Source organism: Lactuca virosa, chromosome 5 (assembly GCF_052849685.1).
Source record: "Lactuca virosa cultivar CGN04683 chromosome 5, Lactuca_virosa_CGN04683_v6, whole genome shotgun sequence".
In the NCBI taxonomy this organism is placed as follows: domain Eukaryota; kingdom Viridiplantae; phylum Streptophyta; class Magnoliopsida; order Asterales; family Asteraceae; genus Lactuca; species Lactuca virosa.
The window spans coordinates 207,873,359-207,887,443 of NC_136430.1; the positions used below are offsets into that span (position 1 = coordinate 207,873,359).

The window sequence follows — 14,085 nt, forward strand, 5'->3', positions numbered from 1 at the left end:
TAAACCTGATGAACCAAAGCATTGCTCAAGTTTGAGTTAAAAATAAACCTTTTAGGGTATTTTCGATTCCACCATCGAGCAGCCATGAGGAAGACCCAAAATCAAAACCACTTCTCTGGAATTAGAAATAAAATATAATTGTAATATGAACAAAATGTTGTTGCCTTTTACCTTTAGTTTGGATTGCTTTGTCCATATGTCCCGGTGCAAGCTCTATTAATCTTGTAAATATGTCGATTAGGCATTACATAGAATTATAGTGTTATAAGATTTCATCAAGGATCCCTACAGTATGACAATTCAAAATAATTCACGAAAGGTTATAATAGACAACAGTTCGATCACTTAGAATTAACCATAAAGTCTAAACTAAACATAATTAACCAGAAATAATTTAATAGAAGATCTAGCCTTGTTGAAAGGGACTGACAACCTGAACCAACAACCAAAAGCATGTCAAAATGAATATTGATGACCTAAAAAGACCATGAAGAAATCCAAGAGTCTAACCAACATAACATTAAGAAAAAACAGAAAAAAAAAGATTAATTTTGTCACTAAATTAATCTTCAACTATACCTTTGATAAAAGTAAGTCCCAAATATAAGTAACACTATTTCTTTTAACATCATTCAAAATTCTGTGAATTTATTGGTCTCAGAGTCTACAATTGACTTTTTTTACCTTCTAATTCCTATTATCCTAATTCTGATTGTAGCTGAAGCAAATGAGTAAGTCATTGTCAGTGTAACATATAAAGACAAAAAGTCAAACCTTCCATTGACTCAACAAAGCCATAGGACAAACAATGAGTATTCCACCTCGTGGTATTTTTTGAGAAGTTTTATTCTACTTTTTATGAAATCTTTTTTTCCCTCAATTTCTAGGGTTCCTTTTCGTGTTCTTGCAAGGATCAAAGAAATTGTCATCACAGATTTACCAAGTCCTATTGCATCGGCTAATATCTGTACAATTTTAATCAAATCACAAAAAGAAAAAAAATCATTATTATGTGTATTTATTATCAAACTAAATACTTTCATTTATTTGTGTGTCATAGCATCTAACTTTCTTTTTTTCTTTTAAAACATTTTACTTTTAACTTTTTTCTTATTAATAAAATTTACATTGAAGAATTCACTCAATTACAACATTAAAGCTTCGATCTTTTTTTATTACGACATTATACTTTAAAAAATCTACACTTTGTATTTGGATTTTTAAGGTTTAATCTCATAAAAGACCTTATATTTTGTGTTTTTCCAGATTAAACCTCAATTTTTTTTTCTTGAAAAAGACCTTGTATTTTTTTGGTTTTTCCTGATCATACCCTTTTAGTTATTTTTTGTTGAAAGCTTGTAGAATGTGAGGATTTTTTTGAAAAAACAAAATAAATTTGAGGATTTGTTCGGAAACAGTTAGAAGGTTGAGGGTTTTTTTTTTAAAAAAATGAAAATATACATGGTCTTTTTAAGAAAAAAAAAATAAAGTTGAGATTTAATCCGGGAAAAATAACAAAATATAAGGTCTTTTAAGAAATTAATTTGATTTTTAAAGTACAACGTTGTAACAAGAAAAAATTAAAGTATGACACTTTAATAAATAAAGCAATGGAAGTGAAAGTACATTAATATTTCTTGTAATTAATGGTTGTTTTTGTTGCTTTTGGCAATTTAGTAGTTTCTTCCCCACATAACATACTTACATAAATTGAGTGGCCCTTCTGTTAAAGTAAATAATTTATTAATTAAAAAAAGGAAAATTTTCTTTATATAATTAAAATTTGAGATTTAAAGTATCATACTCATCACATATAATATATGCACCCCAACGTGGACGAAGTGTTTCTTCTGCTTTTTCAACATCCATACCTTTCTCTGATTCTGTCATCCAATAAAGAGCTTGTTATTGATATCGTCTTAGATTACATGTAAGGGTAGTTGGAGGATCCATTTCTTACAAAAAGACAAGGGCTTTTTTGTCATTTTTATGAAAAATGAAGTACCATTGATGGTTGTACTTCATTGATTTGTATATTAAAGAAATGAAAGTAGAAATGGTATAAGGCACAAATAAATGAAAGTGTGTTGATGTTTCTTGCATTTATTTCTAAGATTAATAGACAATAGCTAAATTATTTTAAATATCCCTCTAAGTTGTGCATGTCAGCAACTCCAACAAGCTTGTTTAAAGATGATTCAGAAAGAATTTAGGTATCTTTATTGGATTCTATGAGGTTCACCACCTTTTTGTCTTTTTACCATAGTGAATGTTGATGCAACTTCATTTATATCAGCCTGTTTAAAACAATTCATATACATTAATTAAGGTACAAAAAGATAGAAAATGATTATGTGATAATAATTAATTAAAATGTTATGATTATTATAATACAGAATGCTACAAGAAATAGTGTTTAGATTGCTTGTGTATACTTATGTATACTTTGGATCAATCACTATTATTTATTTCAATTGCTTGTGTACATAAACTAGTTGCCTGGTAGCGATAATAATTATGATCTGCCGAATCATGAATCAGGGAAACCCAAAATCATTACAAACCTATGATGTGGACCGATACTAATCAAGTTACGATTTTTAGTAAATATGAGCAAAAGCCAAAAAGACTTTTAAGACTTTCTCTGAAGTCTTAATTATTACAAACCTATGATGTGGACCGATACTAATCAAGTTACAATAACATGGACCTTGTTGAATCAAAGTTAAGTTATTCTAAAATCCTCGATAAAAATCATAAATATAAAATAAATAAAATAATATTACAGTTAGCTAAAACAAATAATGTACAATAAGTAAAATAATTATTCTAATTAAAACAAATCAAAAATGTCTTGTAAGATTTACAGTTTTTTTTTTGTGGTTTTGGTTTTGTAGTTGTAGAATTAAAATACTTATGCAACCAGGAAAAGAGACGAACATAGGCATAGCTGAAAAATATGCCATGTAACATTAAGCTTTTTTCAACATGGAAAATGTGGTTGTAGTGGTTTCTTCTTCTTGATTCAACACATTTATCTGTGAACTGAAACTATAATAAAATAAGTATATAAGGAATACTTTTGAAAAAACTCAATAATCCAAGAGATAGGTGTAACGCCCGTAGATCCGGGCTAGTCAATTTAGAGATGATAAACATCAAAAATGACTTTTTGATGGAAGATTATTTAGAAGGATTAATCTTAACCAAGTTGTAGTATATGTCTCAAGGTTTCCGGATATATAAAGAATGTCGAAATCCGAGTTATAACGAAGAAGTTATGACCTGTCGAAGTTTCGCGACAAAACCGGCACGGTGCCGAATGTCGTAAAAAGTGAGTTTTTGATAAACTACTTTTTAGCCTTAGTGATCTAAACAAAACTCGTAGTATTCGTTAAACCGAGAAGTTCGATAAAAAGAACGCCCAAATCTGACTTCGTATGAGGAAGTTATGATTTTTCGAAGTTTCAGCTTAGCAGTAGACAGCTAAAAACTCGAATTTTAGATCGAGTGATTTTTAGCCGACACGACCTAAACGAGAATCGAAGGTCTCGTCATTTGTAGCACAACGGTAAAAAGACAGACGAAAACGGACGTCGGATGAAGAAATTATGAATTTTTAACGGATTTCCTGTCCCGGTCTGTTAAAAATAATAATATAAAAATTAAAGTCAAAATTAGCCGACGAAGTCTAAACGAAAGTTGTAGAGCATAATTTTACCTACGCGTGCATATAAAGAACGTCAAAAACGGAGCTCGTATGCGAAAGTTATGGATTTTAGAAGTTTTGGCACGAAAAACGAGAAAAATCCCCAAAACCGGGAAATTTCGCTGAGTCACCTCAGACACGTCATCCCTCGCATGCGAGGCCTCCACGTGGCACCTCCTGATAGGACCGAGCTTCGCGTGTCGTCTTCTGATTGGACCAAGTCCGCGGTCCACTCGCATTCGGACAGCCTCGCAGGAGACACCCCGCGGCTGCTCCTCGGACACCCCTTCGCATACGTGTAGCCTCCTGATTGGACCGAGGCTGCTGACCAATCCGAAGCTCGTAGCTGACCAATCCGAGCCTCACCCTGCTGCCACCTGGTCCGAGCCTCGCAGACGCGTGCCTTTCCCTCCTCGGTTCGGATCCAAGCCTCGCTACTATATATAGTAGTGGCTGCAAGACTTCCCGGGTAGAATCCGAAATTTGCCACTTTTCACCCATTTTTCATCCTTTTTATCATTTTGACTTCCCCCGAAGCCCCGGTATCATTTCTAAAGTCCGAAATACGTTCCGAAGTGCCCGAAGACCCGGAAAATTTATCTTTTCGGTGTCGAAGCCCGACCCTTCGCAGAGCCCGGTTTCTCAATAAAACTCCCGGTTTTATTAGAAACGACCGTTTTAGGAAACGAATTGCTGCCCGATTTTCATTAAATCAGGTGAGTGTGTAGTCACTTTCATCTTACACATAGATATGAAGTATTTTATATAAAATACGTGCTATGTGTATATATGTTGTTTGTTTATTTGAGATGGATGTTGAATGAATGTATTATACATGTTTAAAATTATTTAAAATGTATAAATATTTTATCTTTAAATATGTTGGGTAAAACATGGGTAGATAAAGTAGGAGGGATAAAAGTACAGTATAGATGTACGTTGGTAGCTATGAATTTAGTACAATATAGAAGTACGTTGGCAGCTATGGACTTAGTGCCTGTTGTATAAACCCTGGCGACTATGTGACGTAGTGCCTGTTGTGTAAACCTTGGCGACGATGTGACTTCGTGCCTATTAGATAAACCCTGGCGACTATGAGACATAGTGCCTATTGTATATACCCTGGCGACTATGTGACGTAGTGCCTGTTGTATAAACCTTGGCGACGATGTGACTTCGTGCCTATTTGACATAAATTGTTGAAGGAAAGCAATGTTGTCACCCCGGTGTTTGTTTTATTTGACATAAATTGCTGAGGAAAAGCAATGTTGTCACCCTTTTGACATAAATTGCTGAGAGAAAAGCAATGTTGTCACCTCGATGTTTGTTTGACATAAATTGCTGAGGAAAGCAATGTTGTCACCATTTTGGTTGTCTTATTTGACATAAATTGCTGAAGGAAAGCAACGTTGTCACCTTATTGGTTGTTTTATGTTAGGTTGTTTTGTTTGACATAAATTGCTGAGGGAAAGCAATGTTGTCATCCTGATGTTTGTCTTGTTTGACATAATTTGCTGAGGAAATCAAAGTTGTCACCTTATTGGTTGTCTTGTTTGACATAAATTGTTGAGGAAAACAATGTTGTCACCCCTAATGAAAATCCTTAGGCTAGGTCCCTTGTGATAGTTGTTTTAGGGACGTAAGGTGAGGATAACGGGAACGGGTAATTAGGGTTGTTTTTGGTTGATGAAATTAATAAATTATTTGTTGATTGATAAACTTAAAGAGTTTATTATTTATTGTGGGTTGAAAACCCTATATGCTCACCAGGCTTCCAAGCCTGACCCACTCAGCTTTTTATATTACAGATAGTGGACCCCGAGCATAGTCGGATGATGATGATGAGTGATTTTTGGATTATAGGCCAGTAGTTATAAATAACTGTTGTAAGGCTTATAATGTCTTGTTTATGCTTTTGATCTGTATCGGAACATGACATCCCGAGGTTTTGATATAAAAGGAAATTATATATATCTTAAAGAAAAGTTTTGATAAACTTTTATCATGTTTTGTTTTGAGAACAAATTCCGCAACATCTTTTAAAAGGATTACTCTGATTTTATTTTAAAAAACATAAACAAAATCGGTCTTTTATGGCCGTGAAATTGGGGATGTCACAATAGGTTTACAGAGAAGAGGAGATGTACTGGTTTTATGGGATCAAATCAAGAAGGCAAAACTGAAATTGAAATAAGTTTTTGGTGAAGGGGGTTGTATATACCTAGGGCTCATAAGGAAAAAGCTTATGTAATTTCATGATGCTTGAAAACCCGAAATGAACAAATCTGCAATAAAAGTAAATTTTATTAGATTTCGGTTTGATTCATGGTCAGAAAGATAGATTAAACCAAATCAATAAGCGACGAAACCCATGATAACTTTTTTTTGTGTGAACTAAATAGTAAAAAAACAGTTTATACAAAACTCACCCATTGTTTATAGGAATTAGGATTTTGATTTAAGCACAAGATGAAAATAACAATAAAAGATGCTTCGTTGGATAACTCTAAGATTCCTGCCAAAAAGAAATATTAAGAAAGTTTATAGTTTGATATGATGGAATTGGGGAAAGAAATGGAATGACTGATTCTTAGCAATCCTTCTCAGAATCCCGCAAATGAGCACACCCCCAAATTCAAATTCAAATATTTAGTAAGAAGTAAAGATTAAAAAACAAAAAAGGTCACGATCATGTCATAACTAATAACAATGTAGGATTGTTACAAAATAAAGACCAACCTAGAATCAATTTACTGTTTCAACATTTGTCCACTCTATGATATCCCAATGGTAGTAGAATTCCGACGTTGATGAGTGTTAAGTTCTGAAACTTCAGTGTTTCATCTTCAATTCAGAAAATCAAAAGTGCGTCAAAGTTACATAACCAATTTTCAAATCGATTAAAACACACATAACCAATTTTCTCATTATTATTATTAAAAACGGTTTTGAACAAACCATAAGTTAAATTATAGTGACATATTGACGAACAACAAATTTTATGTCAAATCCTTGACTTGAGGAGAAAGAGGAAGACTGGTTACATAGGTTAGATAGAAGGAGAAATAGATAGGCTGAAAACATTACCTAAAGAAGTCTTCGGAGGCGCAATAGTGGGAGCTGGAGGCGGAGACGCCGACGACGTCCATGACAAGGAAGAAGGAAGCTTCAACATATCGGGATGGAGGATTTGTGTGTGTGTGAGTCGATAAGAAAAAAAGAGCGGATGCTTTCTAATTACAAAAAACATAGACTGAATTAGAATTCTGTCGTATTCAATTTAATTTTGATGAGTTTTAATAGTCTTTATTACATTTCCTAAATTAAAATATAAGTTACGTTTTATAAAATTAGTTGACAATATTAAAACCTTTATAACTTGAAATTCAAGATTTAAAATATGGAAAACTTTTATTAGAATTAAATACATTCTATTTAGGGAAGATGATGTCAGCAATTCGATCTAATGGTAGAAAACATAAGATTAAAACATAATCAAAGGTCCTGATTATTTAAAATGATGTCATAAGGTTTCTCTTTTAATAATATTTAGAGATGCTCCTTACGAATTTGACTTGTTCACATTCCTATTGTAATTCTTTAGATTTGGGTGTGTTTATTTCAAATTTAATCTTTTTTATATTCGATATCTATTCAACATCTTGGGATTTAAGGTTTTTATATTTCAAATTTATTCAAGATATTGGATTTAATGTTTTTCTTGTATGGGTGTGGATCCCATGATATTTTTAATAATATAAATAATAAAGGGGAAATGACATAAATAGACTACAATGTTTTCGGAGTTGGTCGATTCAGTCCCTAAAGTTATTTTGTTGCTTTACAGGGGCATAAAGTAGACGTGTCCTGTTTATATGGTCCCCTATCCTCGAATGATACGTCTCAATGTTGATCTCGATTTTTTTAAGTGAAGAAAACCAAATAAACAAAAAATCAAGTAACCATCAAGCCTTCGTCCCTCTCCCTTGTATTTATTTCAACTGACTTCGTGGGTTTGGTCTTTGTCTTCAAAATCAAATACCAAAATCAAGATAAGCATTGAAAAAATGTTCAAGCAGGTTTATAATCTCGTTCATATCAAGATCTCGGATTCAAACACCAAAAATAGAGATAACTAAGACATGTACGACTTTGTTCCAATTCCCCACAGACCTCCAACACCATCATCTAAATGATGTTTATGTGTTAATTTATGGTTCATTAAACCCAGAAAAGATTAATGATTTGAACTACAACACTAAATCCCCTTTCTCTCTCCAAACATCCCTCTCTAGATCTCTATCTATCACTTTAAAATTGTTGTGGAATTTGCTGGAAATTAAGATAGTTGTGAACATTAAATATATTTCTTCAAGCATCAAACTTAAATCTAACAACAAGTTCAAAATTAAATACCAAAATCAAGATATCTACATCTTGCCAAACTCCTCAATCCATCCAGGGATTAATATGGGTTTCTTAAGCATCCAACACAATTAAATACCAGTCCGAGATCTTTAATCGAAGATAAAACGATTTTGAAATGTGTTTGATTTTACTTGATCTTCACCATACCGCACTCCATTATCACATATCGGACTCACGATCTCCATCATAAGTGTCCCGTGTCTATCATCATATCCCACACAATTAAACATCGCATGTTGCTATTCCCCTTGGCAACTCCAAAACTTGGAAAAAAAGACACAAAGAATAGGGGTTATGATCGATTAGAGAGGTAGAGAAGAAGAAGCGGCTGCAATCGATCTAGAGTCGGTGGTGGGGGTTGTGCTAACTGAGAGAAGGAAGAAAATTGGTTCTTAGGCAGGAGGAATAGTGTCAAACTCCCTCGTTTTGCGCCACAACATTTACCATAAAAGTACGGTTTCTTACCACACCCACGGAGTGGTGCCACACTCCTTTTTTAACAATTTATTTTTTTTAAAAAAACTTCATTTTTAATACAAACTTTTCATTACTTAAAAAAAACATTACATTGCATTACTTAAAAAACAACAACATACCACGACATTAAAAAATACAATCAAATGATTGAAATAACTAAAAATATAACATGACATTAAAAAATCCTAAAAACTTAGCAAACAAATACTAGATAACTTAAACCTACAACCTTAAAAAAACACAAATGAAAAGATTAAAATACTAGAAATTTTAAACATACATAGCATATACGTAAATATATAGATAAATTAAAAGAAAATGGGTTATATATAGGTAAATATGAAGAAATTTGAGTGAGGTTTGATAAAAAAAAAATGGGTGATATATAGATAAATATATAGATAAATTAATATATATATATATGACCTTTCCAATGTCACTTTCCCATCTACCAATAAGATTTCGCGGCCAAAATGGGGGAGAGGTGCGGTAAAACCGCACCCAAAACCGCAGGGGGGGAGGGGGTGTTTCTCTGACTATGTGGCAAAAGGTGCGGCCAAACCGCATCCACTCCCCCACAGTCTTACGATCAATCTGGTGTCGTTTCCTTGAAAGCAATGATCCTAAAAAGAAAGGAAATAACGAGAAATAGAGAGACGCAAGGTGAAGATGAGTTGGCAAGAGGTTTCATCCCATGTGGACAAAATTAAATGAGGTAGCAAAGGGTAACCGGGTTACCCCTTCAGAAATTGAAAAATGACTATTTAGAACCGACAAAACTCACTTTATGCCTCTATAAGGCAACAAAAAAATTTTAGGAACCGAATCGACAAATTACTAAAACATTGTAGGATATTTGTGTCATTTAAAAGAAATCATTAAGGGTAAAGTAGTCTTTTTTAATATAATAGTGACCAATGACGCAACAAAAATATTATGGGCATTGTCCAAGTTGAAAAACATGTCAGGGACAAAACACATAGATTACCCCAAACCATAAGAACTATTCATGTAATTTACTCATTTATTATATGAATCATAGTGTACTTTCATTGTAGCAGTGAGGTCCAACTCGAACTGGTTCGTTGGGATGTGAACAAAAGAAGTTCAGTGATTAAATAGGTAAAAAAAAGATAGTGACTAAGGTGATGTTTGTTTTTTGTAAAAAAAAAAAAAACTTCTTCAGACCTCGTATTGCTGCGCTGCGCAGCACACGCGCAACACTTTTAATCTCGCAGTTGTTTATTTTTTAGAAGTCTTCAGAGTAAAAAACATATGCGCGTGTTCTGTTTGGTGCATCACTTGTATTGTCTCTTCCAACCTCTTCTTCTTCTTTTTTTCTTGCTGAAATATTGATTATATGTTGTTGAAATATTATTTTACCTTTTTTTCGTTTTTTTATTCTTGTTGATATTTTTTTCATATTTTTTATATTAAATATTAATAATTTCTTGATGAAATATATTTATTTTTTGCTAAAATATCTTTATTTTTTTGTTGAAATATCATTATTTTTTTGCTGAAATATTATAAATTATTGCTGAAATGTCATACATTATTAAATTTTTGGTATCAAAAAAAAATTCGATTTATAAAATCAGTTTATTTTATTTTTTTAATATCTACAGCAGCATGTAGATGTTAAAAAACAAACACGATTCTTATTACAGTCTGCAGTCATTTGGTCCACCTCTTCTACTGCATTCTACTGCAGAAGGTTGTAGAGGTGGTCCGCAGACTTCATGAATTTTTGCTTCAAAAAAACAAACAGCACCTAAATGTGTGCAAATCATGTCAACCAAAAATTCAAGTTCATGCGACTTCAAGTGGTAATAAGGTAAACCCATAAATGCATGTTATAATTATATTTCTTGAACACATTTATAAGATTTTTTGTATAATGTTACAATAAAAAAGTTCTATGTATATAAAATCAACAGTAACACATAAACTCCAGTATTAATTAGAACACAAGTCTAATCTCTCTTGGATGTTAATAAAATATGTCAAAATCTTGTACAAATACTTCCTTTGTCATAAAATTATTGTCCACAGACAAAAAATACATACATTAAGGAAACATTAATTATCACTAACTTTATTAAATGAAATGACAATTGTACATTTTTATTGCATTTAATTCCATGATAGTTTACCTAATAATGAGGAGTATTTTGGTAAAACTAATATTTATTTTTAGAAATATACTATTGTTTTGGGACAAACCAAAAAGGAAATATGTACTATTACTATGGGGCGGAAGGAGTAATAAATATATAAATCCTAAAACATGAAATTACAATTGTACCTTTTTGTTGTATGTAATTTCATGGTAGTTTACATAATAATGAAAAGTATTTTTGGTAAAATTAATATTTATTTTTAGAAATTGACTATTGTTTTGGGATAAACCAAAAAGAAAACATAAATTATTACCATGAGACGGAGAGAGTAATAAATATATAAATCCCAAAACATAAAAACATCAAAAGAACAAACATTCGCTATATTCATGTAACAGAAAAATCACACCAATTCCATCGGGGCCACAACCATGTATGTGCACATAGTTGTAAATCAAAATGCACAAACACATAAAGTTCCAATCTGGGCCATATCCATGGCATGCTTGGATATGCAAATACCGACTTTAATTCAAAACATGGCCATGCTATGTCATATTACCTGCCATTGGCATAGCACAACCTAAAAGTTCACCTCCTAAATCACGATTCTTAACCAACATTAGCCCCTTAAGCAACACACACCACCATTGTTTGTTTGTTTGTTTGTTTTTTTTTTTTTTTTTTTTTTTTTTTTTTTTTTTTTTTATAATATGAAATCCTATTTTAACAGTAGCAAATGGTTAAACTTCTTACCAACATTCAATGTCCCATTTTAACGTCAATACTTTAATAAATAAAGACTCTAACAACTCATTTGAGTCAGATTCCAACAAAATCAACAACTAGGGCACATTGACAAATAACTCCACTTTCTTCAAGATTCCAAGTTCCTACTCCAATCTTGCCAACAACTAGCACTACTAGAAAAAGATGGGGTTTCCTACCAAAATTTCCAAGGAACTATAATGCATTGGTAGCTCCTACACATTTTCAAGGAAATTTCGAGAAAAATATCATAAATGCATTTTTTACATATTTCCTGGGAAATCCCTCGGAAGTTCCTAAACATTTCCGAGGGAATTAAATACTCCAAAAGTTTCGAAAACGCATTTATTTTTCAAGGGATGAAAGGGTAAGCCAGGAATCATACATTAATTTAAGTCCATTCAACATCTACAACCTTCCTCACATCCAGAATTGCTAAGGATTTGATCCTCAATTCCATTCCATCCATCAAATTAACAAATCCTTAATCGTTTAACATGGTAAACCAAGTCCAACGCCAATTTAATCATAACATCAAAGGGAATTTGGCTACAATACTCATCGACAGTAAAATCCCATAACAAATTAATTTGCCCATAAGCCCAAATGACATGCTGATTTAGGTGGAGTTATAATACATGAAGAGAATACTCAAACAAGCATTGAACTCTGGTAATTGGGCCTCTTTTGTTTAATTCATGGTTCAGTAGGTTCCTATCATTTTATCTCACTGCCTGTAATCGCATCTGTTGCTGATGTGGCTCCTTCTTTGTGCTTAGCTGCCGTTATCAGAAGCTGCCACCTCATTCTTAACTACTGTGTTACCTTGTTATTCATGGTTGTTGTCTCTGCATGCTGTCCACTGATGTTGAGTTGTTGACAGCAAAATCTCACAATGTCATTCTGACCTAACACTTATTGTATCTAAATTCGAGTTAATTGCTATTATCAGAAGCCGTCATTCAGGAATCCATACCTCAAGTTTCTTCTTCCAAATGTTTGTGACCGTTTGGCTGTTGCTGCTTTTGTTATTCATGGTTGTTGATTCCCCATGTTGCCCATTTGATCTTAACAACTTAATCTCATATTATCTCATCTAAGAAATATGGTTCAGTGATAAAATTTGGAATTTAGACACATACGACCTAACCCTTTTTAACAGATTATAGCTAATTGTCAGTTGTTGAATCATATATGACCTTTCATTTGTGCGCTAAAGAACGGTTTTCATTATATTCTATAAGTACTACAGTTAACCTGTTATATCATTATTCATTACATATCCCGTGGAATACCATATCTCTCCAAAATCTTTGCCTTCATATTATAAATGGTCTCTGAGCTCTCCACCAACAGAGTGATGGTCTCCCCTGAATGAGTCTCAACAAAAATCTTCATATCACATACTCCCGACCGAACAAGGTCTAATGTAGATTCTTTTCTGATGTTATGATCTCTCAAAGTTCTACCATTATCAAGGGTCTTGCTAGCAATCATCAAACACTGTTGATGCCATGGAATCCCCTCTATGTCCTGAATTTTTGCATTCACATCACGAATGGTTTCCCAACTTTCCATCACCAGGGTGATGGCCCTCCCTGGAAAAGTCTTCACAAAAATCCGCATTTCATCTCCAAACTGTAGACTCAGGTGCAATGGAGTGTTTTTTTGGATGTTATAATCCTTGAAAGTTCTAGGACCCTCAAGGTTCTCCCCAGCAATGATCAAATGCTGTTGATGCCGTGAAATCTTCTCTGAATCCTGAATCTTGGCCTTCAGTTTATCAATGGTAATTGAGTTTTTAACTACCATAGTGATGATCTTACCCGTTGGCGTTCTCACAAAGATCTTCATCCCAAGATGAAGCGTAGATTCCTTCTGGACTTTGTAACCAGCAAGAGTCCAACGACCATATGCTAGGTGTTTGCCGGCAAAGATAAGCCTCTGCTGTTCGGAAGAGATCCCTACCTTGTCCTGTATCTTAGACTTCACAATGTCTATCGTATCTGAACTTTCAACCTCCAAAGTGATCGTTTTTCCAGTTAACGTCTTGACGAAAATCTGCATTCCACCACGGAGACGAAGGACGAGAAGAAGGGTGGACTCCTTCTGGATACTGTAGTCCGCTAGGGTTCGGCTATCTTCCAACTGCTTCCCGGCGAAAATGAGCCTCTGCTGATTAGGGGGAATGCCTTCTTTATCGTGGAATTTGGCTTTGACATTATCGATTGTATCAGAACTCTCGACCTCCAAGGTAATGGTCTTGCCGGTGAGGGTTTTAACGAAGGTCAGCATAACGCCTAACAAGAAGGAGGTGAAGAGTAAAGAGGGTTATGATCTTAATTGAATTTAACAGGGCTCTGTTAAAAAAAAAAAAAAAAAACTTTTTTTGTTTGTTTTTTTTTTTTTTTTTTTTTTAAGGTTAATGTCATAAAAACCCTTAAGTTTTAATAGTTTTGTCGGTTTTGTCCAAAGTTGAATTTTATATCCGTTTTTACCCTAATATTTTCAAAAAAATGTTTGGTTTTACCCTTTTACCGGTGATAACAGGTTTTCCAGGTTATCATTATATTAAATTCG

General features: G+C 33.3%; 1 protein-coding gene and 1 pseudogene across 1 annotated transcript in view; one reads left to right on the plus strand and one right to left on the minus strand.

Moving 5' to 3' along the window:
• Positions 1–13,816, minus strand: part of LOC145111679 (polyubiquitin-like) — a 35,937-nt gene extending 22,121 nt beyond the window's left edge. Inside the window, exon 1 of the mRNA XM_079047938.1 lies at positions 12,935–13,816. Coding sequence (XP_078904064.1) covers positions 12,935–13,800 — 866 coding nt within the window. The 5' untranslated portion in view covers positions 13,801–13,816. The remainder of the gene's footprint in view (positions 1–12,934) is intronic.
• Positions 1–14,085, plus strand: part of LOC145111670 (uncharacterized) — a 154,957-nt pseudogene that overhangs the window by 4,640 nt on the left and 136,232 nt on the right.